The sequence below is a fragment of the Rhinoraja longicauda genome, chromosome 27, assembly GCF_053455715.1.
Source record: "Rhinoraja longicauda isolate Sanriku21f chromosome 27, sRhiLon1.1, whole genome shotgun sequence".
Lineage (NCBI taxonomy): Eukaryota > Metazoa > Chordata > Chondrichthyes > Rajiformes > Arhynchobatidae > Rhinoraja > Rhinoraja longicauda.
Window position 1 is genome coordinate 31,422,639 of NC_135979.1, and position 27,115 is coordinate 31,449,753.

At 47.0% G+C, this 27,115-nt stretch overlaps 1 protein-coding gene across 1 annotated transcript in view; it reads left to right on the forward strand.

The window, feature by feature from the left end:
- Positions 1-24,369, forward strand: part of dnali1 (dynein, axonemal, light intermediate chain 1) — a 34,064-nt gene extending 9,695 nt beyond the window's left edge. The window contains exons 2-6 of the mRNA XM_078422938.1: positions 14,102-14,235; positions 19,250-19,419; positions 20,462-20,640; positions 22,387-22,551; positions 23,448-24,369. Of these exons, the coding sequence (XP_078279064.1) occupies positions 14,102-14,235; positions 19,250-19,419; positions 20,462-20,640; positions 22,387-22,551; positions 23,448-23,483 (684 nt within the window). The 3' untranslated portion in view covers positions 23,484-24,369. The remainder of the gene's footprint in view (positions 1-14,101; positions 14,236-19,249; positions 19,420-20,461; positions 20,641-22,386; positions 22,552-23,447) is intronic.
- Positions 24,370-27,115: the final 2,746 nt, after the last annotated feature.

Genomic DNA, 27,115 nt, shown 5'->3' on the forward strand with positions numbered 1-27,115 from the left:
TGGCAGCCCTTGGCGTTTTTCAGCTGGCAACTAAATTCGGCTGAGCTGAAGTATAGCGCATTTGACCGAGAGCTTCTGGCCCTCTATTTAGCTGTTCGTCATTTCAGGTATTTCCTTGAGGGCCGCCCATTTGTGGCCTTTACGGACCACAAACCATTAACATTTGCATTTTTCAAATTGTCTGACCCATGGTCGGCCCGCCAGCAGCGGCACCTGACTGCTATCTCCGAATTTACCACCGATGTCCGTCATGTCGCGGGTAAGCTTAATGCCGTTGCTGACGCCCTGTCTAGACCTGCTTTTTCCCCTATTTCGGCGGTGGACTGCGAGGTGGATCCCCAGGAGCTTGCGGAGGCACAGCTTCTAGCGGATACCGCTTCGGCATACCAGTCCACCACTTCGGGATTGAAGTTGGCTCAGGTAGCTTGTGGGTCGGAGGGCACGAAAGTATGGTGCGATGTTTCTCTTCCCCGTCCCAGACCGGTAGTACCGCCCTCCCTTCAGCGCCGGGTTTTTGATGCCATTCATGGGCTGGTGCACCCGTCCATCCGCTCCACCTCTGCTTTGGTAGCAGCTCGGTTTGTCTGGCATGGCCTACGGAAACAGGTAGCGGGTTGGGCGCGTTCCTGCGTTCCCTGTCAGACCGCTAAAGTCCAGCGCCATGTCCAGCCCCCCGTACAGGAGTTCGAGGTCCCAGCAGTTCGTTTTTTCCACATCCACGTGGATTTATTCGGGCCTTTGCCTTCCTCCCGGGGCTACACCCACCTCCTCACGGTGGTGGATCGGTTCACCCGGTGGCCAGAGGCTTTCCCATTGTCTGATATTTCGTCAGCGTCTTGTGCCAGGACTTTGGCCCTCCATTGGGTAGCTCGTTTCGGGGTCCCGGCAGTTATTACCACTGACAGGGGGCCGCAGTTCACTTTGTCCCTCTGGGCCGCGCTCGCAGAACTGTACGGTTCCAAGTTACAACCCACTACTGCATATCACCCCCAGGCAAATGGACTTGTAGAAAGGTTCCACCGTCAACTTAAGGCGTCCCTCAGTGCAAGGCTTGAAGGCCCGGACTGGGTAGACCAGCTCCCCTGGGTTCTTCTGGGCATCCGGACTGCTCCTAAGCTAGATCTCGGTGCGTCGTCCGCGGAGCTAGTATATGGCTCGACACTTCGAGTACCCGGAGATTTGTTTCCGGACCCTTCGGACCAGCTGCCTACAGTCCCATCAGTTTTAGCATCTCTCCGGGCACGGGTGGGTTCCCTGGCTCCAGTTCCGACTTCACGTCATGGGTGTCCCATGGTACATGAACCGCCTTCCCTGAAGGACTGTGAGTTTGTGTTTCTGCGAAAAGATTCCCATCGCGCCCCGTTGCAGAGGGTCTATCAAGGGCCGTTCCGGGTTTTGCGTAAGGCAACGGCTACCTTCACCTTAGACATGTGCGGCAAGAGTGAGCTCGTCTCGGTGTCCCGGCTCAAACCTGCACACTTGGATCTGGATCAACCAGTCCTGGTCGGCCAAACCCCTAGGAGAGGCCGACCTCCGTTAGTTCCGCTCAGTCCAGGACCCCCCTCTCCGGCAGTTCCTCCAGGACCCCCCGTTCCGGCAGTTCCTCCAGGACCCCCCGTTCCGGCAGTTCCTCCAAGTCCGGAACCCCCGGCTCCTGTGGTTCAGGCTGCCCCTCTCCGTACTCGTTATGGTCGCGAAATCCGGCTCCCTGCTAGGTTCCGTACCTCGGGTTCTTGGGGGGGTCATGTAGCGACCATAGAGAATGGTCCGGGTCGTCGAACCCTCAGATTGGCCAGCGAGGTCACGTGTGAACGCGACCATGGGGATTGGTCCAGAGAGCGACATCGCTGATTGGCCAGCGTGGTCATGTGCGCTTTTGGCGCCCGAAATGTTCAGTTCGGCGAAGTCTTCGAAGAAGACAGTAAGTTTTTGATGGTTGTCCTTTACCTTGTTGTTTAACTCTGTATTCGAATATTGCGGCTGCAATAAACTTCTTCTACAACCAACAAGTTTTCGGACTCGCCATAGTATAAGATTATTAAGGGGTTGGACACGTTAGAGGCAGGAAACGTGTTCCCAATGTTGGGGGAGTCCAGATCAAGGGGCCACTGTTTAAGAATAAGGGGTAGGCCATTTAGAACTGAGATGAGGGAAAAACTTTTTCAGTCAGACTGTTGTGAATCTGTGGAATTCTCTGCATCAGAAGGCAGTGGAGGCCAATTCTCTGAATGCATTCAAGAGAGAGCTGGATAGAGCTCTTAAGGATAGCGAAGTCAGGGGGTATGGGGAGAAGGCAGGAACGGGGTACTGATTGAGAATGATCAGCCATGATCACATTGAATGGCGGTGCTGGCTCGAAGGGCCGAATGGCCTCCTCCTGCACCTATTGTCTATTGTCTATTGTCTAACTCTTTGGTGCACATTGCATCATCATACACTGAGTGTTGATTTTTAGTTTAGTTTGGAGATACAGCATGGAAACAGGCTCTTTGGGCCACCGAGTCCACGCCCACCATCAACCGCCTCACATAACACTATTCTACACACACTAGGGACAATTTACAATTATACCGCCAATTAGCCTACAAACTTGTACATCTTTGGAGCGTGGGAGAACCGAAGTTCTCGGAGAAAACCCACGCAGGTCACGGGGAGAATGTACAAACTGTGCAGACAGCACCTGCAGTCAGGATCGAACCCAGGTCTCATATCATATCATATATATACAGCCGGAAACAGGCCTTTTCGGCCCACCCAGTCCGTGCCGCCCAGCGATCCCCGTACATTAACACCATCCTACACCCACTAGGGACAATTTTTACATTTACCCAGCCAATTAACCTACATACCTGTACGTCTTTGGAGTGTGGGAGGAAACCGAAGATCTCGGAGAAAACCCACGCAGGTCACGGGGAGAACGTACAAACTCCTTACAGTGCAGCACCCGTAGTCAGGATCGAACCTGAGTCTCCGGCGCTGCATTCGCTGTAAAGCAGCAACTCTACCGCTGCGCTACCGTGCCGCACCGTCTCTGGTGCTGTAAGGCAGCAACTCCACCGATGATTCATGTAACTATGCCATTTAAAGTGGTACTTAAGAAGTTGGAGTATCTTAAACAAAATAACATGCTTTGTCAACCTCAAGTGAAACATTTTCTGTGGTTATAAAAAATAGATTCCAGATCAATATGTTCGAAAAAGCCAAATCCCAAATAAAAAAAGACTTTGAGAATCAATACTTTGGCTGCTGAAGTTCTAAAACTTTGTGGAAAAGTGAATCGGTCATAGGTCCACATCTCATTGTCAATCTGGGATGAGGAGGTGACACCAAGCGACCACCTTCAGGAATGGGGTCCTTTGTTTTGAATTAAAGAGATGGCTCTTTGCTGCTAAGTGCGGGGAAAGTCATTGTTTGGTTCTTCCTCCACTGCCTTCTTTCAGTAACTCAAACGATGCTCCTTTAATCATGGTGTGCATTCTGTCCATTTAGCAGCACAATGTTCATGGTCTTCATTCAGTCATAATCCGAAGAGGAATGCAGGAAACAGCACCGACCATTGTTCTTAGTCATTTTTGACCTCACTAATGCCTTTGACACCATCAATTGGGAGGGGTTAAGAAAAACTGCTCTCAAATTATGCTTCTCTGAGAACTGAGGAATTGTACGGATAAAAAGACCCTAATGGGAGTTATCTACAGGCCCCCAAACAGTAGCCTGGATATAGGGTGCAAGTTGAATCAAGAGTTAAAGTTGGCATGTTGCAAATGTAATACTACGATGGTTATGGGAGATTTCAACATGCAGGTACACTGGGAAAATCAGCTTCGTAATGGTCCCCAAGAAAGGGAGTTTGTGGAGTGTCGCCGAGATGGATTCTTAGAGCAGCATGTACTGGAGCCTACCAAGGAGAAGGCAATTCTGGATGTAGTGTTGTGTTGTGTAATGAACCGGATTTGATTCTTTCATTCTTCCAAAGCAAAATAGACAGCATCTACAGCACCTTAACCACCAACGCACCTGCTCCCCCTCAAACCACCTGCCCCCCCCTTATCCTGTCAACCCCTGCCTCAGTTCTCCCCAGTCTCCACCACCGACCTCTCTGACCTCTTCACAGGAATAAAAACTGCCACCTGCTCTCTGGACCCCATCCCCTCCAGCTTTGTCAAGGCCTGCCTTCCTGCTCTCTCTCCAATTATCACTGCAACAATAAACTCCTCCCTGTCCACTGGCATCGTCCCGCCATCCCTCAAAATCGCTGCTGTCACCCCCATTCTGAAAAAACCTGGTCTCAACCCTGACACCCCAAACAACTTCAGACCAATCTCCAACCTACCCTTTCTGTCCAAAGTTTTGGAACGTGCTGTAGCTTCCCAACTCAAATACCACCTCTCTACCAATAACCTGTATGAAACTTTCCAATCTGGATTCCGCTCCAACCACTGTACTGAAACTGCGCTCCTCAAAATCACAAACGACCTTTTCCTCTCCTCCGACGCTGGCAACCTCAACATCCTCATCCTACTTGACCTCAGCGCCGCCTTTGACACCATAAATCACTCCATTCTCCTCACCCGACTTGAAACCTCCTTTAACATCACCGGCACAGCCCTATCCTGGTTCAAATCTTACCTCTCTGACAGGCACCAGTTCATCTCCATTAACAACTGTAAATCCCCCACCGCTCCCCTCCCCCAAGGTGTCCCCCAAGGCTCAGTCCTTGGCCCCCTCCTCTTCATCCTCTACCTGTTCCCCCTTGGTCAATTAATCCGCCGTCATGGTCTCAACTTCCACTGCTTCGCCGATGATATCCAGCTTCTCATCTCCACCAAGTCAATCTCCACCACCACACACTCTACACTGACAAACTGCATCACTGAAATAAAATCTTGACTTCAATCAAATTTCCTCAAACTCAACTGCAACAAATCTGAAATCATCATCATTGGTCCAAAAACGCTCACCAAATCCACCCAAAACTTCATCCTCAATATTGATGGTCTCCCAGAATCCACCTCCCCTCACATCCGGAATCTTGGAATCATCTTTGATCAAACCCTCTCTTTCGACAAACACATCAAACACATCACAAAGACAGCCTTCTTCCACCTCAAAAACATTGCCCGTCTCCGTCCATCCCTCTCCTCCACAGCTGCAGAAACCCTCATCCATGCCTTCATCACCTCCCGTCTGGACTACTGCAACAGCCTCCTCTATGGCGCACCCTCAAAAATCATCAGTAAACTTCAATGCATTCAAAACTCCGCTGCCCGTCTACTCACCCACACCCCGATCCGTGACCATATCACCCCCGTCCTTTACAAACTCCACTGGCTCCCCATCCCCCAGAGAATCCAGTACAAAATCCTCCTCATGACCTACAAAGCCCTCCATAACCTGGCCCCATCCTACCTGACTGACCTCCTCCACAGGCACACTCCCACCGGCACCCTCCGCTCTGCTGCTGCCAATCTCCTATCCCCCCCCATCCGGACCAAACTCAGATCCTGGGGGGACAGGGCTTTCTCCATCGCTGCTCCCACCCTATGGAACTCACTACCCCAAACCGTCAGAGACTCCTCCTCACTCACCACATTCAAAACATCACTGAAGTCTCACCTGTTCAGTACTGCCTTCAACCACTGAAGGTCACCTCACCTTCTGTCTCCTTTCTCTGTTCGTTTACTTATTTATCTATTTATTCACTTGCCTATGTTCTTTAAATCCCTGTAAAGTGTCTTTGAGTGTATGAAAAGCGCTATATAAATGTAATGCATTATTATTATTATTATTATTTGATAAGGGAACTCAAGGTAAAAGAGCCATTAGGAGGTAGCGATCATAATATGATCAGTTTTAATCTACAATTTGAGAGGGAGAAGGGAAAATTGGAAGTGTCAGTATTGCAGTTGAGCAAGAGGGACTATGGAGGCATGAGGGAGGAGCTGGCCAGAGTTGACTGGAAAGATACCCTAGCAGGGAAGATAGTGGAACAACAATGGCAGGTATTTCTGAGAATAATACAGAAGGTGCAGGATCAGTTCATTCCAAAGAGGAAGAAAGATTCTAAGGAGAGTAAGAGGCGACCGTGGCTGACATGGGAAGTCAAGGACAGTATAAAAATAAAGGAGAAGTATAACATAGCAAAGATGAGTGGGAAGCCAGAAGATTGTGACTCTTTTAAAGAGCAACAGAAGATAACTATAAAGGCAATATGGGGAGAAAAGATGAGGTACGAAGGTAAGCTAGCCAAGAATATAAAAGGAGGATAGTAAAATCTTCTTTAGGTATGTGAAGAGAAAAAAATAGTTAAGACAAATGTGGGTCCCTTGAAGACAGAAGCAGGTGAATTTATTATGGGGAACAAGGAAATGGCAGACGTTGAACAGGTACTTTGGATCTGTCTTCACTAAGGAAGACACCAACAATCTCCCAGATGTACAAGTGGACAGAGGTCCTAGGGTGACGGAGGAACTGAAGGAAATTCACATTAGGCAGGAAATGGTGTTGGGTAGACTGATGGGACTGAAGGCTGATAAATCCCCAGGGCCCGATGGTCTGCATCCCAGGGTACTTAAGGAAGTGGTTCTAGAAATCATGAACGCATTGGTGATCATTTTCCAATGTTCTATAGATTCAGGATCAGTTCCTGTGGATTGGAGGGTAGCTAATGTTGTCCCACTTTTTACGAAAGGAGGGAGAGAGAAAACGGGAAATCATAGACCAGTTAGCCTGACATCAGGTACACCACCACGTACATCGCCAGGTAGAGCACCAGGTACAGCACTTGGTAAAGCAAAAGGTACAGCATCGGGTACAGCACGAGGTACTCTACTAGATACAGCATCAGGTACAGCACCCAGATGCTGCACTAGCTACAGCACCAGCTACAGCACCAAGTACAGCACCAGATACAGCACTCAGATGCTGCACTAGCTACAGCACCAAGTACAGCAGCAGGGTACTTAAGGCTCTAGAAATCGTGGACGCATTGGTGATCATTTTCCAATGTTCAATAGATTCAGGATCAGTTCCTGTGGATTGGATAGTAGCTAATGTTATCCCACTTTTTAAGAAAAGAGGGAGAGAGAAAACGGGAAATTATAGACCAGTTAGCCTGACATCGGTGGTGGGGAAGATGCTGGAGTCAATTATAAAAGACGAAATTGTGGAACATTTGGATAGTAGTAACAGGATCGTTACGAGTCAGCATGGATTTATGAAGGGGAAATCATGCTTGACTAATCTTCTGGTGTTTTTTGAAGATGTAACTAGCAAAATGGACAAGTGGATGTAGTGTACCTGGACTTTCAGAAAGCCTTTGATAAGGTCGCACAAAGCAGATTAGTGGGCAAGATTAGAGCACGGTATTGGGGGTAGGGTACTGACATGGATAGAAAATTGGTTGGCAGACAGGAAACAAAGAGTCGGGCTTAAAGGGTCCCTTTCAGAATGGCAGGCAGTGACTAGTGGGGTACCGCAAGGCTCGGTGCTGGGACCGCAGCTATTTACAATATACATTAAAGACTTAGATGAAGGGATTAAAAGTAACATTAGCAGATTTGCGGATGACACAAAGCTGGGGGGCTGTGAGGAGGATGCTATGAGGTTGCAGGGTGACTTGGGCAGGTTGTGTGAGTGGGCGGATGCATGGCAGATGCAGTTTAATGTGGATAAATGTGAGGTTATCCACTTTGGTGGAAAGAACAGGAAGGCAGATTATTATCTGAATGGTGTCAAGTTAGGAAATGGGGAAGTACAAAGAGATCTGGGTGTCCTTGTTCATCAGTCACTTAAAGTTAGCATGCAGGTACAGCAGGCAGTGAAGAAAGCTAATGGCATGTTGGCCTTTATGACAAGAGGAGTTGAGTATAGGAGCAAAGAGGTCCTTCTACAGTTGTACAGGGCCCTAGTGAGACTGCACCTGGAGTACTGTGTGTAGTTTTGGTCTCCAAATTTGAGGAAGGATATTCTTGGTATTGAGGGCGTGCAGCGTAGGTTTACTAGGTTAATTCCCGGAATGGTTGGACTGTCATATATTGAAAGACTAGAGCGACTAGGCTTGTATATGCTGGAATTTAGATGACAGGGGATCTTATTGAAACATATAAGATTATTACGGGATTGGACACATTTGAGGCAGGAAACATGTTCCCAATGTTGGGGGAGTCTAGAACAAGGGGCCACAGTTTAAGAATAAGGGGTAGGCCATTTTGAACGGAGATGAGGAAAAACTTTTTCAGTCAGAGAGTTGTAAATATGTGGAATTCTCTGCCTCAGAAGGCAGTGGAGGCCAATTCTCTGGATGCTTTCAAGAGGGAGCTAGATAGAGCTCTTAAAGATAGCGGAGTCAGGGGGTATGGGCAGAAGGCAGGAACAGGGTACTGATTGTGAATGGTCAGCCATGATCACATTGAATGGCAGTGCTGGCTTGAAGGGCTGAATGGCCTCCTCCTGCACCTATTGTCTATTGTCTATTGTCTATTCTCAAGAAATGAGTCCATCAAATGGTTGCATTATGAGGGCATGCAAGGCCTGCAGAATGGTGGTGGCACAGTGACGCAGTGGTAGAGTTGCTGCCTTACCGCACCAGTGACCCGGGTTCAATCCTGACTACTGGTGCTGTCTGTACGGAGTTTGTACGTTATCCCCGTGACATGCGTGGGTTTTCCCGGGAGCTCAGGTTTCCTACCACACTCCAACGACGTACCGTTTTGTAGGTTAATTGTCTTGGTAAAATTGTAAACTGTCCCTAATGTGTGTAGGATAATGTTAGAGTGCAGATATTGCTGGCTGGTGCAGACAGGGTGGGCCGAAGGGCTTGTTTCCGCGTTGTATCTCTAAACTAAGCCAAAAGGTAAGCTGAGGGCCAGCTTGCTTGGCAAAGATCTGCTAAATCTTCCAACTGCAACACCATGCCAAACTCAACCACGCATTCATCTTCATCAGTCTGAAGAAAAGTCCCGACCCAAAACATCCTCTGTCTGTTTCCTTCCACAGATGCTGCCTGACTTGTTGCGTTCCTCTTGCACTTTTTATGGAACATTCACCTCATCGTGCCTACAGTTGTTCCTTTACTGATTGGGATACAGTCCCAATATGAGGAAACCAATGGCCAAGGAGATTATGGCCCATTGGCCTTTCTGATGAAATGTCCTACATTCAGGGAGTTGCACATAGTTTAGGCAGTTCATGTAATCACGGTTGTTTTTTCTATCCTTTGGCTACAATTATTTTTGGCTTCTAAAGGGATCTGTCTATTTGAAGTAATATTTATGAGCATTAAGTGTATCTAGTTGACTAACATTCAACTTGAAACAGCTATTGAAACAACATGGGACCATGGACTCCAAGATGGGCTTGAGATTGAATGTTGTTCTTTTTTGTTATGTGTTTCACTTAACATGATAACCATGGGGATGGTTAGTTTTGAAGGAATGAATTAACTGCTCTAAAATGCTTTCAAATCTGGCAGCGTATCTGAACAATGAACAAAGCTACTTGAGGTCCAGCAACATTTTAAATAGAAGAAAGCTGAAAATATAAATATGGAGAGAATTAGTCTGGCAAAATGGACAGATTTCCAAGATTTGTGTGATCAATAAAGCATTATCTTTGTGAGATGGATTATAGTGACGACTGCATGTCAAGAACTGGATTACAGTCAGTTTCCTCTTGTGTTTGTTTACAAGTCAGATAAGCCGTGCAGTTACTAAGAGTGACATGGAAACATTAGGAGGTATGTGCACACGGTTGGAAGTCTCATTCCATTAACAGATTGAGAACTGGACTACTGCTGCTCAGAACCGTCATGTCTTGAAAATGAACAGACGAGAATAGGTGACGTGTCAGAGTCTGAAGAGCCCAAAACATTATCATGTAGCGACCATAGAGATTGGTCAGCGTTCACCTTCCGTCGTTTTGGGCACATCAACCACAATCTTAGTTTGTCCATGCCCAGTTTCACCTAAGAAACATCTCAACGGACGCGACAAAGTACTATTACCTCGTCAGCGCCCTACCACCGGAGATGTCCGCGCGGGTGATGCGGTTCATCGTCAACCCTCCTGCAGAAGACAAGTACGAGGCACTGAAGGTACTCTTGTTACGGACCTTCGGATTCAGTAGGCATGACCGAGCTAAGAGGCTGATGCACCTACCGGATCTCGGAGATCGGCTGCCGTCCGTTCTCATGGCCGAAATGTTGGCGCTAGCAGGTGAACACACGGATTGCCTCATGTTCGAGCAGGCATTCCGAGAGCAGCTTCCCGAAGATGTCAAGCTCATGCTCACGGATTCTTCTTTTAAGGACCCCGTGGCATATGCAGAGAAAGCTGATGCGCTCATGGCTTCCAAATCAAAAAGAAACAGTTCGATCAACAAGGTCTCGGCATCAGCGGGTGGGCCACAGTGGCATCAAGATGGCGCCGCGTCTCCCGCCATTTCTTCAAAAGCCTGCAAAAAGAATCCGCACAAGCGCGGCTGGTGTTATTACCATCTACGATGGGGTGGAGAAGCCCGCAACTGCCGCTCACCCTGCACCTTCTCGGGAAATGCCTCGGCCGATCGTACATAGAGGCGGTTGCGATTGGCCAGAACCGACGCCTCTACGTCCGAGATCGATTCATGGACACGGAATTTTTGGTCGACACGGGAGCCATAGTCAGCATCGTGCCGCCGACCGACCTCGAGACCCGATCGGGTAAGACAGGGCCTACCCTCATCGCGGTTAATGGCAGCCCCATCCGCACGTACGGTACGCGGACAATGTCCCTGCCTTTAGGCATCCGCACGTATGAATGGCCATTCATCATCGCGGAAGTCGGTCAGGCGATCCTGGGTGCAGATTTCCTCTGGGCCTTTTCACTAGTCCCCGATGTCCGCGGTAACGGCCTTCGATCCTCCACCAGCAGCGATGAGCCCGCCGCTCCACCGGCCGCCACCCCGCCCAGCCCGACTGTCCAGGCCGTCGTCGCGGCCCCCGACCCGTATGCTGCAGTCCTGGCGGAGTTTCCGGAGCTGCTCGTCCAGCGGTTCGACGCATCTTTTGCCCGGCACGGCGTAGTCCACCACATCCGCACCGAGGGGCCCCCCCGTTTTCGCTCGGGCCAGGAGGTTACCACCCAACAAGTTGGTGGTGGCGCGGGCAGAATTCAGGAAGATGGAATGAAAGGGCATTGTCCGTCAGTCCGACAGCCCGTGGGCCTCGCCGTTGCATATGGTCTCCAAAGCATCTGGGGGGTGGAGACCATGCGGCGATTATCGGTGCCTCAATGCCGTCACCACGGCCGACCGCTACCCCATACCGCACCTCCAAGACTTCTCGTCTGGTCTGGAAGGCACTGTGGTTTTCTCCAAGATCGATTTGGTGCGGGGCCACCACCAGATCCCTGTGCGCCCGGAGGACATACCAAAGACTGCCACGATCACTCCGTTCGGGTTGTTCGAATGGTTGCGTATGCCTTTCGGTTTAAATAACAGGCTTTCCAGCGACTCATGGACCGTGTTGGTCGAGATTTGCCTTTTGTTTTCATTTATTTAGATGATATCCTGGTCGCCAGCCCCTCGGAGCAGGAACACCTGGCCCACTTGCGGACCGTATTCCGGCGGCTCCAAGACCACGGGCTCATCATCCAACCCTCCAAGTGTCAATTTGGCCTCCATTCCCTTGATTTCTTAGGGCACCGCATCACCCCTGCCGGCGCCACCCCTTTGCCCGAGAATGTGGAGGCTATCCGTGCATTCCCGCGGCCCACCACTGTGAAGGGGTTGCAGGAGTTCGTGGGCATGGTGAACTTCTACCAAAGGTTTGTCCCGGCAGCAGCATGGGTCATGCGCCCGCTCTTCCAGTGTCTCGCGGGCAAACCTGTGGAGTTAGAATGGTCCGCGGCCGCTGAGTCGGCCTTTGCAGCAGCTAAAGCGGCTCTGGCAGACGCCACCATGCTTGTCCACCCGAGCGCCTCCGCCCCCACGGCCCTGACGGTCGATGCGTCGGACGTGGCGGTGGGAGGGGTTTTGGAACAGCAGGTGGGTGGCCTTTGGCAGCCCTTGGCGTTTTTCAGCCGACAGCTGAGTTCGGCTGAGCTGAAGTATAGCGCCTTTGACCGAGAGCTTCTGGCTCTCTATTTAGCTGTCCGTCACTTTAGGTATTTCCTAGAAGGCCGCCCGTTTGTGGCCTTTACGGACCACAAACCGTTGACTTTTGCTTTTTCCAAATTGTCCGACCCATGGTCGGCCCGCCAGCAGCGGCACCTGACTGCCATCTCTGAGTTTACCACCGATGTCCGTCATGTCGCTGGTAAGCTTAATGCCGTTGCTGACGCCCTGTCCCGGCCAGCTGTTTCCCCCATTTCAGCGGTGGACTGCGAGGTGGATCCCCAGCAGCTTGCGGAGGCACAGCTCCTGGCAGACACCGCCTCGGCATACCGGTCCGCCACTTCGGGGTTGAAGTTGGCTCAGGTGGCCTGCGGGCCTGCGGGCACAAAAGTCTGGTGTGATGTTTCCCTTCCCCGTCCCAGGCCGGTAGTGTCGGCCTCCCTCCAGCGCCGGGTGTTTGATGCCATTCACGGGCTGGCGCACCCGTCCATCCGCTCCACCTCTGCCTTAGTGGCCGCTCGATTTGTGTGGCATGGCCTGCGAAAGCAGGTAGCCGCTTGGGCCCATTCCTGCGTTCCCTGCCAGACCGCTAAAGTTCACCTCCATGTTCAACCCCCGGTGCAAGAGTTTGCGATTCCAGCGGTCTGTTTTTTCCATATTCATGTGGATTTAGTTGGACCTTTACCTTCCTCCCGGGGCTACACTCATCTGCTCACAGTGGTGGATCGATTCACCCGGTGGCCGGAGGCTTTCCCGTTGTCCGATACCTCCGCTGCCTCTTGTGCCCGGGCCCTGGCCCTCCATTGGGTGGCCCGTTTCGGTGTTCCGTCCGTCATTACCACTGACGGGGGATCCCAGTTCACCTCTACCCTCTGGGCCACACTGGCGGAGCTGTACGGCTCCCGGTTGCAGCACACCATGGTGTACCACCCACAGGCTAATGGGCTCGTGGAGAGGTTCCACCGGCAACTTAAGGCGGCCCTCAGTGCACGGCTGGAAGGCCCGGACTGGGTAGACCAAGTTCCCTGGGTCCTTTTGGGCATCCGGACTGCTCCTAAGCAGGATCTCGGTGCTTCGTCCGCGGAACTAGTATATGGCTCGCCACTTCGAGTGTCCGGGGATTTCCTGCCGGCGTCCTCTGGTCAGCAGCCTTCAGTTCCGTCGGTTTTGGCATCACTCCGGGCACGCGTGGGTTCCCTGGCTCCCGTTCCTACTTCGCGTCATGGGTGTTTCATGGTACACGAACCACCTGCCTTGAAGGACTGTGAGTTTGTGTTTCTGCGTAGAGATGCCCATCGTTCCCCGTTGCAGAGGGTCTATGAAGGCCCGTTCCGCGTGTTGCGTAAAGGGACGGTCACCTTCACCTTGGATGTGGGCGGCAGGAGTGAGCTCGTCTCGGTGTCCAGGCTCAAACCTGCGCACTTGGATCAGGACCGCCCTGTCCTGGTCGGCCAACCGCCTCGGCGGGGCCATCCTCCTGCAGTTCCACCCGGTCCAGGGCCACCCGCCCCTGTGGTTCCGACAGCCCCTCTCCTTACTCGTTCTGGTCGCGAAATCCGGCTCCCTGCTAGGTTCCGTACCTCGAGTTCTGGGGGGAGTCATGTAGCGACCATAGAGATTGGTCCTGGGAGTCGAACCCTCAGATTGGCCAGCAAGGTCACGTGTGGGTGCGACCATAGGGATTGGTTCAGGGAGTTGAGCCCGCTGATTGGACAGCGTCGTCACGTGTGGTCTTCGAAGTGAACAGTTAGAATTAATGGTTGTCTGTAATCTCGTTCGTTATACTTTGTGATCGAATATTGCTGTCGCAATAAACTTCTTCAACAAAGAACGAGCCTCCAGACTCGCCATAATCATTTCTTTTTTTCCAGACTGACATTTTAACTCCTGACTTTTAATTTGTTATCAGAGTATTTCTCCTTCAACTCATGTGCCGTGATTAGTGGTTGCTGGGATTACAATACTCTCAGGGTCTGAGCTGCATTAGTTATTTTGTTTGTAATTCCAGGCACGTGCATTGAAGGTGAGTCCCCAGCAACCCATATCTACATCACCTATTCCAAGTCCTCCAAAGCCCAAAGCGATTGCCGTGGATATCACCAAGCAGACTGAGGAGATTTTAAACGCAATTTTACCACCCAGGTAAGACAGTTGGAATTATCTGGCAGGTCACTTGGCCTTTGGCAGATACTGTAGGTATAAGGATTCCAGTCCACAAAAAGTGATGACATTATATAATCCATTTAATTGTTTGCTTGATAGCGTATTTCAGATTAATTTTGTTTCAGCCTTTTCTATTTGTATCCTGTGTGGAGAGTATTTTATGGATGTTCCGTGTAAGGCCCAATCTCTCATTCAATTCACTGAGCACACTGGCTGTGATTTGGAACGTGATCTCTGAATGTGCACCCACACAAGCATTGTATGTGTATTGCAGCTCGATGACTGAGTTAGGAGTATCTCTGCTTGAAATTCTGAAACTTGGCGAAGAACAATATCAGACAAAAAAAAATTAGCATCTTATTTCCTAAATCTGGAAAATGTACTATGCCAGGGAAACTCTGAGACATACCTGATCACCATAACAGCTGAAGGTCTCACGTCATCTTCTCCCAGTACCAACGAGTTATTCCCTGAATGAAGCTGTAGTTCAGTTTATCGAGAGGCAGATGGGCATGTGCTATACAACATGCAACCAGGAGCAGCACCAGGGCCCATGATGCCTTTTATCATCTCACTGATGATGTCTTTGAAGAGGTTTCAGAATTGGGTTGGGTCCAGAATACTGTCTGTATTAGAGGGTATTAGCCAAAAGGAAAGGTTGGAAAAACTTGGATTGTTTTCTCTGGTACATCGGAGGCTGAGGGGAAACCTGTTACAGGTATATAAAATTATGACAGTCAGAACATTCTTCCCAGGGTGGAAATGTCAAAGACTAGAGGGCATAGCTTTAAGGTGAGAGTGGCAACATTTAAAGGAGATGTGTGGACGTTTTTTGCACGGGTTGTGGGTGCCTGGGAAGTGCTGGCAGGGGTGGTGGTGGAGGCAGATACTATTGTGGCATTTAAGAGGCTCTTGGATAGGCACATGGAAATGAATGGAATGGAGGGATAACGATCACATGCATCCAAAGATTATTTTAACTTGGCATCATGTTTTGAACAGACAATTTGGCCAAAAGGCCTGTTCAATGTTCTGTTAATGGAGAGTCACAATTTAGACTGCGTCAGAAATTCAACTCCATCGTACCTCTACTACATGAAGGTGTCCAGTAAGTCTACAACAGACAAATGATAATGTGGACTGATGTAAAACCAGGCTGTGTCATTTTTCCAATGCTTTTTCAGTCTTTCCAATTGCTTTGTGGCATCGCACCTTTTTTCCAATAAACTCCCTGCTGAAGAGCTGCAACTTGACAGGGCCTGGGAAATCGTTCAGCCTACATAACCTTCATTCCAGAAGTAGAACAATCTGAAATACGTGGCATTTAGCAGTCCATAAATCTTTTAAATGAGGCACAATATTTCTGCTATGCCCTCACCGTAGCTCAGAAAATCAAGCCATGGTTCAGGACAGAAACCCCATGTTTACTGACAGATCAAAAATGTCAAATCTGCTGTTGGTTCTGTTGCTGAGGTCCAGCAGCAAAGCCCAGTTGCACTGAAATATCCCACCTTTACCCACCTCTCAATGGGCAGCATTTCCTGGTGGTATCCTTCTCACACATACTCACACTCTCACGCACACGCACACGCACACGCACACACACTCACACACTCTCACTCACACTCTCACGCACACGCACTCACACTCTCGCACTCTCACTCACACTCTCACGCACTCACACACTCACGCACTCACACACTCACACACACACACACTCACACTCTCACACTCTCGCACTCTCTCACTCACAATCACACACACTCTCACACTCTCACACTCACACTCTCACGCACTCACACTCACACTCTCACACTCTCACACTCTCGCACTCTCACTCACACACTCTCACACACTCACGCACTCACACTCACGCACTCACACACACTCACACTCTCACACCCTCGCACTCTCTCACTCACAATCACACACACTCTCACACTCACACTCACAATCACACTCACACTCACACTCGCACACTCACACTCTCGCACTCGCACACGCACACACACTTACACACTCACACTCTACCTACCTCATTGGAGACCCCTGGGCTATCTTTAATCGGACTTTACAGGATTTTACAGACTTTATCTTGCACTAAACATCATTTGTTTTATCCTGTATCTGTACACAACGGGCCGCTTGATTGAAACCATGTAACCTTTCACTGACTGGATAGCATACAACAAAAAGCTTTTCACTGTACCTCGGTACATGTGACAATAAACTAAATTAAACATACACACAACAAAAACAGCACTCTTTTCCTTCTAAAAATGTAAAGTAATACAAACAATTATTTGCATTTGTGATATACAGTTGGACAACCATTTAAATTAATGCACATTTGTAAATTCAACTGAACTGTCATGATTTTGTGGTCTCTTCATTCACTGATTATTCACTGCAACTTGCCGTTGACATCTCTGAAGTGTGCAGTCATTAGTAGTTTAAGTAGATCAATTTCCGGCAGAGGCTTGTACATATCTGACCTCATTCTGAAAATACTCAGCAAGTCAGGTAGCATTGTGGAGAGAGAAACACCATCCAGAGTTACCAACCAATATCCACACTGTGTTAACTGTGTTTCTTGTCATCAAGATTAGTTTAGTTTAGAGATACAGTGCGGAAGCAGGCCCTTTGGCCCACCAAGGATGCGCCTACCAGCAATCCCTGCACACTAACTATCCTACACACACTAGGAACAATTTATAATTATACCAAGCCAATTAACCTACAAAACTGTACATCTTAGGAGTGTGGGAGGAAACTAGAGCCCCTGGAAAAAACCCACGCAGGTCACAGGGAGAACATACAATCTCCGTACAGACAGCACCAGTAATCAGGATTGAACCCGGATCTGTAGCGCTGTACGGCAGCCACCGTGCCACCCTTGAAGGCAGTAAAGTAAAAGGGATTGTAGCAGTTAAGTATCCGTCCCTGAGAATGAGGCAAGAGGTTATTTTTCAGACTGGAGGGTAATGTGCAGTGGCGTTTCCCAGGAACTCGTACCAGGACTGAGATGTACAGGGCTGAAATTCCAAATCATGGACGGGGAGATTTTAGGTTTAGATTTAGAGATACAGCGCGGAAACAGGCCCTTCGACCCACCGAGTCCGCGCCGCCCAGCGATCCCCACACACTAACACTATCCTACACACACTAGGAACAATTTTTACATTTACCCAGTCAATTAACCTCCATACATGCACGTCTTTGGAGTGTGGGAGGAAACTGAAGATCTCGGAGAAAACCCACGCAGGTCATGGGGAGAACGTACAAACTCCGTACAGACAGCACCCGTAGTCAGGATCGAACCTGAGTCTCCGGCGCTGCATTCGCTGTAAGGCAGCAACTCTACCGCTGCGCCACCGTGCCGCCGGAGGTAGAAGGGGTGGGTATAGACCAAAGGTCATGGAGTCCTTTAGCTCGACAGCACGGAAACAGACCCACCACGACCATGCTGACAAATTGATTAACCGAGCTAATCTCACATTCCTGCGCCTGATCCATTTCTCCAAATATCTCCTATCCATGTACCTGTCCAAGTGCCTTTTAAACGTCCTAACTACACTTGCCTCTGCCTCGTGTTATGGCCGCTCATTCCAGGTACACACCACCCTCTGTCTAAAAGCGTTGCCCCTCAGGTTTCTTTTAAATCTTTCCCCCCTACCATAAACCTACGCCCCTCATTTCCATTACTCTATCCAAAGGAAAAGACTGTGATTATGCACCTTATCTATACTCCTCATGATTTTATGTACCTACAAAGTCATCCGTCAGCCTCCTGCGCTCCAGGGAAGAAAGCCTTTCCAGCCTCTCCTTATAACTCTAAATCTCCAGACCCAGCAGAATCCTTGAGGATTTATTTTAATGTCATCCTTCCAAAAGTGGCCTTACCAACATCTTGTATTGCTGTAACACAGGGTCTCAACCGATGAAAGCAAGTCTTAGAACGACGTTCATCAAACTATGTACCTGACCGCTAGGTCTCTCTGTCATTCAATACTCCAGAGGGTCCATCACTTACTGTGCAAGTCCTGCCCTGGTTTGCCCTACCAAAATGGAACACCTCACAGCTGAATTTTGGGCGGCACGATAGCGCAGCGGTAGAGTTGCTGCCTTACAGCGCCAGAGACTCAGGTTCGATCCTGACTACAAGTGCTGTCTGTACGGAGTTTGTACGTTCTCCCCGTGACCACGTAGGTTTTCTCCGGGATCTCTAGTTTAATCCCACACTCCAAAGACGTACAGGTTTGTAGGTTAATTGGCTTGGTATAATTGCACCAAATACCAGCTCAATCAAAGCACCAGCCAGAAGAAATATAGTGTTGTATTGAGTACAGCGGTCTGGATGCCATGCTGCATTTATATAAGATATTGGCGAGGACATATTTAGAGTATTGCGTTCAGTTTTGGTCACCATGTTAAAGGAAAAATGTTGTCAAGCTGGAAAGGGTGCAGAGACGATTTACGAGGATGTTGCCAGGTTGAGCAGGCTAGGACTAATTGGAATGAAGGAGAATGAGGGATGATCTTATGGAGGTGTACAAAATCATGAGAGGAATAGATCAGGTAAGCACACAGTCCCTTGCCCAGAGTAGGGGAAATCGAGTACTAGAGGACATAGGTTTAAGGTGAGGGGGAAAAGAATTAATAGGAATCTGAGGGGTAACTTTTTTACACAAAGGGTGGTGGGTGTATGGAACAGGCTGCCGAAGGAGGTAGTTGAGGCTGGGACTATCACAACGTTTAAGAACCATTTAGGCAGGTACACGGATAGGACAGGTTTAGTGGGATACGGGCCAAACGCAGGCAGGTGGGACTAGTGTAGATGGGACATGGTGGCCGGTGTGGGCAAGTTGGATTGAAAGGCTTGGTTCTGCGCTGTATCATTCTATGACTCTCTATGACTCTAAATGAACCGACAGCCAATATGCAAGCAGTTAAAGAGCCCAACAAGCCCAGATCAATTTGCTTTGTGTTTCAGAGAATGGACGGAGAACTCGCAGATGTGGATTCAGCAGGTATCCAGCACGCCCTGCACTCGCATTGATGTGGTCCATCTGCAGGAGCAACTGGACATCAAGCTGCAGCAGCGGCAAGCCCGAGAGACGGGGATATGCCCAGTGCGCAGGGAGCTGTACTCACAGTGCTTTGGTAAGTCTGGCAGTCTCCTCAACAAACCCTGTGCATCAATAACATCGTTGAGGTCAACAACAATGCAATAAATGTGGTGCTATTGTGCAAAAAATGTAACATAAAGATGTCATGTTCTAATTAATGGACAATGAAAACACACATTTTCATTTGGCAGGGGTTGGCTATAAACACGAAAACAAGCCAAATGACGTCAGCCCTGCTGCCAGTATTTAGCTCCAGCTGCTTTTATGAACATGAACTGGCACTCGTTTGAGACTTGCCAATGATATGGGTTGTGTATATACTGGTGCCAACTTGGCATAAATCCCAAATGTATAACAATAGCTAAAGAAAATTTCCCCTCATAAATCTAACATCTATATTCCCCTGTAACCGATTAGCATAGATTAATCAAAAATGTTAACAGAACCTGATTGCTTCTATCAAGCCTCCCATGGAAAGACACTTACACATGTCACTGTACCATTCAACAGTGATGCCATTCAGATATAGTGTCAGGTGTGATAAAGGCAAGCTATACAACTGCAGAACCATTTTCTTGAAGTGGGAGAGAATGGTTTTGTGGTCCAGTTAGCACTAACTTAACAGAAGGTACATTAAAATCATGAACTGTAATTCCTTGTTACTATTTTTATACTGTTGTGGGCGGCATGGTAGCACAGCGGTAGAGTTGCTGCCTTACAGAGCCAAAGACCCGGGCCCAATTCTCTCCATGGATGCTGTCTGCATGGAATTTATACGTTTGTCCCCATGACCTGCGTGGGTTTCCTCCCACACTCCAAAGAGGTTAATTGGCTTTGGTTGAAATTTGTAAATTGTCCCTAGTGTGTGTAGGATAGTGTTGGTGAGCGGGAATCACTGGTCTGCGTGGACTCGGTAGGCTGAAGGGCCTGTTTCTGCGCTGTATTTCTAAAGTAAACACAACTAAACCAACAAGAACAAATGAATTGTATTTCTTTGACGTGGGCGGGGAGCATGGATGGCGGGAGTCTGAGCTGGCCGTGTTGAGTTGTGCTCTGCTGGCTTTGTGTTTCCGCAGATGAGCTGATCAGACAGGTGACCATCAACTGTGCTGAGCGCGGGCTGCTGCTGCTGCGGGTTCGTGATGAGATCCGGATGACCATCTCCGCCTACCAGACCCTGTACGAAAGCAGCGTGGCCTTTGGCATGAGGAAAGCTCTGCAAGCAGAAGAGGGCAAAACCGACATGGACAAAAGAGTAAACGTTTACTGTTGGTTACAGATTATCACCACGTCACCCACATCAATGGATTAGTAACGGCACTTTCATTTTTCCCAGCCGGCTGGCACCATTAGCATGCATTACGAGGATGTTGCCTGGACTATAGGGAGAGGTTGTGTAGGCTGGGTCTCTATTCCTTGGAGCACAGGAGGATGAGGGGTGATCTTGTAGAGGTGTATAAAATCATGAGAGGAATAGATCGGGTAGACACACAGAGTCTCGTGCTCAGAGTCAGTGAATCGAGGACCAGAGGACATAGGTTTAAGGTGAAGGGGAAAAGATTTAATAGGAATTTGAGGAGTAACTTTTTCACACAAAGGGTGGTGGGTGTATGGAACAAGCTGCCAGACGAGGTAGTTGAGGCAGGGACTATCCCATCGTTTAAGAAACAGTTAGACAGGTACATGGAGAGGACAGGTTTGGAGGGATATGGACCAAACGCAAGCAGGTGGGACTAGTGTAGCTGGGACATTGTTGGCCGGTGTGGGCAAGTTGGGCCGAAGGGTTTCCACGCTGTATCACTGTGAGTCTATACATCTTTTAGATAGGCCACTTAATATGGAGGGATGTGGATCATGTGCAGCAGAGGAATAAACTCAGCATCATGTTCAACACAGGCATTGTGAGCTGAAGGGCCTGATCCTGTGCTGTACTGTTCTCTAAGGTAGACACAAAATGCTGGAGTAACTCAGTGGGTCAGGCAGCATCTTTGGAGAGAAGAAATAGGTGACGTTTTGGGTCGAGACCCTTCTTTAGACTGATGGAGGGGTCGGGACCGCATCAGTCTGAAGAAGGGTCTCAACCCAAAAAAACATCACCCATTCCTTTTCTCCCGAGATGATGCCTGACTCGCTGAGTTACTCCAGCATTTTGTGTCTACTTTCGATTTAAACCAGCATCTGCACTTTTTTTCCTACATATTGTACTGTTCTGTACACAGCTTGTTGGAAAGTTGTTCATTGTTCTTAAGGTCATGATCATGATAGAATAGCTAATAGTGGATAAACCCCTCTCAATACCTCTTAATACCCTCTCAATACCTCTTAAAATGAATAGAATAGCAAAATGCACTACTCTTATATTTGAAATATCGTATATTTAAAATATCATAAAACATTTTATTTTGTTATCGGTAGGAAATTTAAAGAGCCAGTACCTGCAAAGACTTTATTACATTATAAAATACTGCCCTTTCTCTCTCCAGTCCTCTAACCTCCCTTCCACTGACTCCATTTATACCTCACACTGCCTCGGCTAGGCCAGCAGCATAATCAAGGACCAGTCACACCCTGGCCACTCTCTCTTCTCCCCTCTCCCATCAGGCAACAGATGTAGAAGTGTGAAAACGCACACCTCCAGATTCAGGGACAGTTTTTAATCCTGAACAATTTATTTCCAGCTGTTATCAGGCAACTGAACCATCCGACCGCAACTCAAGAACAGTGCTGAACTACTCTCCACCACACTGGTGACCCTCAGACTATCTTTGATCGGGCTTTACTGGCTTTACCTTGCACTAAGTGTTATTCCCTTATCATGTATCTGTACACTGTAAATGGCTCGATTGTAATCATGTTTGTCTTTCCGCTGACTAGTTAGCACGTAACAAAAGCTTTTCACTGTACCTCAGTACACGTGACAATAAACTCAACTGAACTGAACTGTACTTGAGATTACAATGGACATTGTTGAGGTTTCTGATTGGAAACTTTTCCTTGTTAGATCGTGGATTTGGAAGTAGAAAAGAAAGACCTGGAGAGACAGCTGAATGAACAGAAAGCCAAGTGTGAAGCGATAGAGAAAAGAGAGAATGAAAGACGACAGGTGGAAGAGAAGAAGCACGCAGAGGAAATCCAGTTCCTCAAACGGACCAATCAACAACTTAAGGTGAGCCGAACAATTTAAACTGGAGCTTGTCTGTGCCAGCTGAGAGTGGAGATAGCAGCGAAGGTAACTGGGACCCATTGCCATTTTATTCATTGCTAATTTGCCTATGGGGAAATGCTCACTCAATTTTGTAAACCAGAATTGGTGTCCTTGGTTAATTCTCATATTAAGATACAGTGAAATTGGTTTTTATTCTGTTTTTAGTTTATATATCAATATACTTTAGCAAACTTGCATTTCCTGTGTGTTGGCTTAATATCTGATTCTGTGTGATTAAACTCCAAAGTTAGTCCAATCAATTTACCAGCTTTTGATCAGTTAATTTGATTAATCCACACCAAAATGGATTGATCAATGCTTTATTAATTTATCAACACACGTGACATGACACAGTGAAATGTTTGGTTTTGCATACCATGCACAAGGGAAGCATGGAGCACAATCCAAGATACAAAGTTACAGATAAATAGATGTTAGGGAAATCACAATCTGCTGTTATTGGAGCATTACGTACTTGGCATGCTACGTGTTATTCACCTCACTCACTGATCATTAGGTTGGCTGCTTGTTATTATTACAACATGGCACTTAGTGTATCCATTGTAACACTAATTTGACCTGTCACAGTGGATGTGTTACTATCAGGTTTACATCTGGAATAAATTGGAATTGGTCTGTCCCTTTTAAATCAATGTCAATTCAATTTACATAATGCCTCAATTGAATTATTTCAGTGCATTTGTACATTTGAAAACACCCAGCGTTTGGAAATGCCATGTTGCTTCTGTGTCCAATTAATGCTTGGGTGCCTAATGGTTATTGTTGGAAATAGTACATTGTGTGTCTCAATGTTGATGAAAAAGCAAGGAGTTTTTAAACATCTTTTTATCTTCCAGGCGCAACTGGAGGGCATAATCTCTCCAAGGAAATGAAACCATCGCTTCCTGCTGCAAAAACAATTTTTCGAGCAGACTTTTCATACACAATACTACTGTGACATCAACAGTGTACAACCTCCTCACAGGCAAAGGTTGGTGTTTATGGGAAATAATCTCAATGATATGAAGGCTTTTTGTCAGAACTGGGCCAAGATGCACTTCATCTGTAAATGCATTGTTTCACGTAGCTACAATATATCACTTATTTCAACATTAATTATGACCTCCATTAATCTCACTGTGCTGGCAGATCCATGGAAATCTCTTGACCGGCAATGTTTAAATTTCACCATGTTTACCACAATACCTGAAACCGTACTAATATCCGATTACTAAATACAATACGCCAGGCATGAAATTTACACAGCAGTAATTCCACAACAAGTTTGAATGAAAATAAATCCATTCAAAAGGTATTCTTTCCAAAATTATTTAGTAGATTTGAAGCTTGTCCAGTTGTCACTCTTTGTGAATCTTTAAAACAAGCAAATGTGATGAGCACTTTTTGTTTCAAAATGTGAGCATACTGATTCCATTTCAGCAGTATTTCATTTATTTGATCCTTCTTAGTGTTTTGTAAGATTTTATGATATCTAATATATTCTTGTGGCCATTTATCTGCAAGTAATTTCACAGAGATACCATGCAGCTGTAACTACTGATCTCACCTTGGCAATTTGTATAAAACAGGTTAGCAAAGAAAAATCTAAAATACACAAACATTATCTACTGATTAGAATAGAATTTCTTTGGCATTTACAAATGAGTAAAAATAGCAAACCATTCATCCCTTATGACTCCTTTAGGCATTGAGATTCTGTTCTATATCTTATCTTTTCTTTTAACAAAATCACACTATTTTCATAACAATAATTTTTTTGTCATTGCAGTACCAACTGCTGTAAATTTTAGAATAATGTACCTATTCTTGTTTCTTTAAATAAATTACTTAAACTTGTATTTGAAGTACGCTTGGTTTATTAATTGAAGAAACACCTATCATTCATCGGGTTATACAATTGCAGTCATCAATACACAATCAGCATTGTCTTGTTCTAAATTGAAATTTATCTTAAGTCATGTCATGCCAATGAAGCAACATGGACAGAACTTAATACCTGTCCATTGTTATAGAAACATATAAAATTCTTAAGGGATTGGACAGGCTAGATGCAGGAAAAATGTTCCCGATGTTGGGGGAGTACAGAACCAGGGGCCACAGTTTAAGAATAAGTGGTAGGTCAATTAGGACTGAGATGAGGAAAAACTTCTTCTCCCTGAGAGTTGTGAATCTGTGGAATTCCCTGCCACAGAAGGCAGTGGAGGCCTTTTCAAGAGAGAGTTAGATTTACCTCTTAGGGCTAAATGAATCAAGGGATATAGGGAAAAAGCAGGAACGGGGTGCTGATTTTAGATGATCGGCCATGATCATATTGAATGCTGGCTCGAATGGCCGAATGGCCTACTGCACCTATGTTTCTATGTTCTATGTTCTATGTTTACCATTTTCATAGTTTTCCATAGATTAATACCACTGGGGGCACAGAGAGCAGCACGGTGGCATAGCAGTTGAGTTGCTGCCTTACAGCGACAGAGACCCGAGTTCGATCCTGACCACGGGTGCTGTTTGTATGGAGTTTGTACGTTCTCACCGTGACCGCATGGGTTTTCCCCAGGTGCTCCAGTCGGTTTCCTCCCACACTCCAAAGACATACAGGTTTGTAGGTTAATTGGCTTTGGTAAAAATTGTAAATTGTCCCTAGTGTGTAGGATAGCGACTGTCGGTGCAGACTCGGTGAGCCGAAGAGCCTGTCTCTGCGCTTCTTCATAACTGAAGATGCTGGTTTATACCGAAGATAGACACAAAATGCTGGAGTAACTCAGCGGGACAAGCAGCATCTCTGGAGAGAAGGAATGGGTGACGTGTCTGAAGAAGGGTCTTGACCGAAACGTCACCCATTCCTTCTCTACAGAGATGCTGCTTGTCCCGCTGAGTTACTCCAGCATTTTGTGTTTATCTTTGGTGTTAATCTAATCTAAACCACTGCGACCAGTAGGTGGCAGTAATGCTCCGTGGTAGTGTTACTGTGATACCTACAAAGGCTCTGAAATGAAAGCTGGTCACAGCAGGAAATTATCAGCCAATTGTGGATTCCAGTTTATTGTTCCGTTCTATCATACCTGTCTGGAACACGTGTTGGAGGTTAACTATATCTTCTCCGTTGCAAAATATAGCGTTGAAATTTAAAGCCTCTCAACATTTACTATTGCTGTATTCATGTGAGATGTGGGAAAATGATTTATTTGAAATTGAAAAATGACCTCATTTTAGAAACATTAAAGTGTTTGCATCCTAGAGTGTTCAGATCGAGCACAATTGGAGGCATGGGCACAAAAATTGCACTGAGGTAATTTTTCTTCCTCTGTTTTCGGTTCAAACAGCCATCACCAAATAATAAGTCAATCAAAGGTCCCACCACTTTAGACCTTCCTTTAAATATTTGGATGAATGCCTTTGTATATTCAAGGGCAGTAACCCCACTTAACTTTATTATTAAAGAAAATGGAGTTAAATTACACACAAAAAAAAATCAAGAGTTAAAAGTTCACTACCTCAGCAAAACTGAATTCCAGATAATGTAAAATTACCGTAACAATGATTTTTGGAACTATATAATAGTTATATTGGTTTACCATAATTTCTTAGATTTAAACATCACAGAAAGTTGTCTTACTTATTCCATTGCACTTAAAATGAAAATAAGAAACTCCTCAATGCTCCCAAACTGATACGATTCACGGAAATTCACAACGGCGATTAATCATCAGATGTTGAGTAAATGTTCACAAAGTCAGAGTCATGCTTTGGCCTGCCAAGTCATCTCAAACCACATGTTATGCACCTCAAGATAGACACAAAATGCTGGAGTAATTCAGCGGGACAGGCAGCATTTCTGGATAGAAGGAATTAAAAAATAAAATTCAAAATATACTTTATTCGAGAAATAAATATACCTAAAACATGTTCCTTCCAAAACTCTACCCGACATTCTCGGAGGCTGTACATACATTCAATACATAGGTGATGTTTTGGGTCGAGACCCTTCTTCAGAAGGGGAGAGGGAGACACAGAGTAAGGTTTGAAAATGAGACATCAAAGGGGATGTAGATCAAAGAAAATGTAGAATACATAATTGTTAGCTAGGGGAAGGTGAGAACGAAGCATACAAAGATAAAGAAGACAGTCAGACTTGTCAGAGAATTAGGACGGGGTGGGATGGAGAGAGAGGGAGAGCAGGCATTACTTGAAGTTATTCATATCACTGGGTTCTAAGCTGCCCAAGTGAAATATGAGGTGCTGTTCATCCAATTTGTGCTGGCCTTCACTCTGACAGTGGAGGAGGCCCAGGACAGAAAGGTCAGTATGGGAATGGGAGGGGAAGTGTGAGTGTTTAGCAACGGGGAGATCAGGTAGGACTGAGCAGAGGTGTTCAGCTAAACGATCACAGAGCCTGCGCTTGGTCTCATCAATGTATGAGTCCCCACTATTTTTCCCACTTTCCCATCACCTCCCCCAGGTTCTGCTACCCAGCTACACACTGGGGCAATTAACCTACCAACCGTGT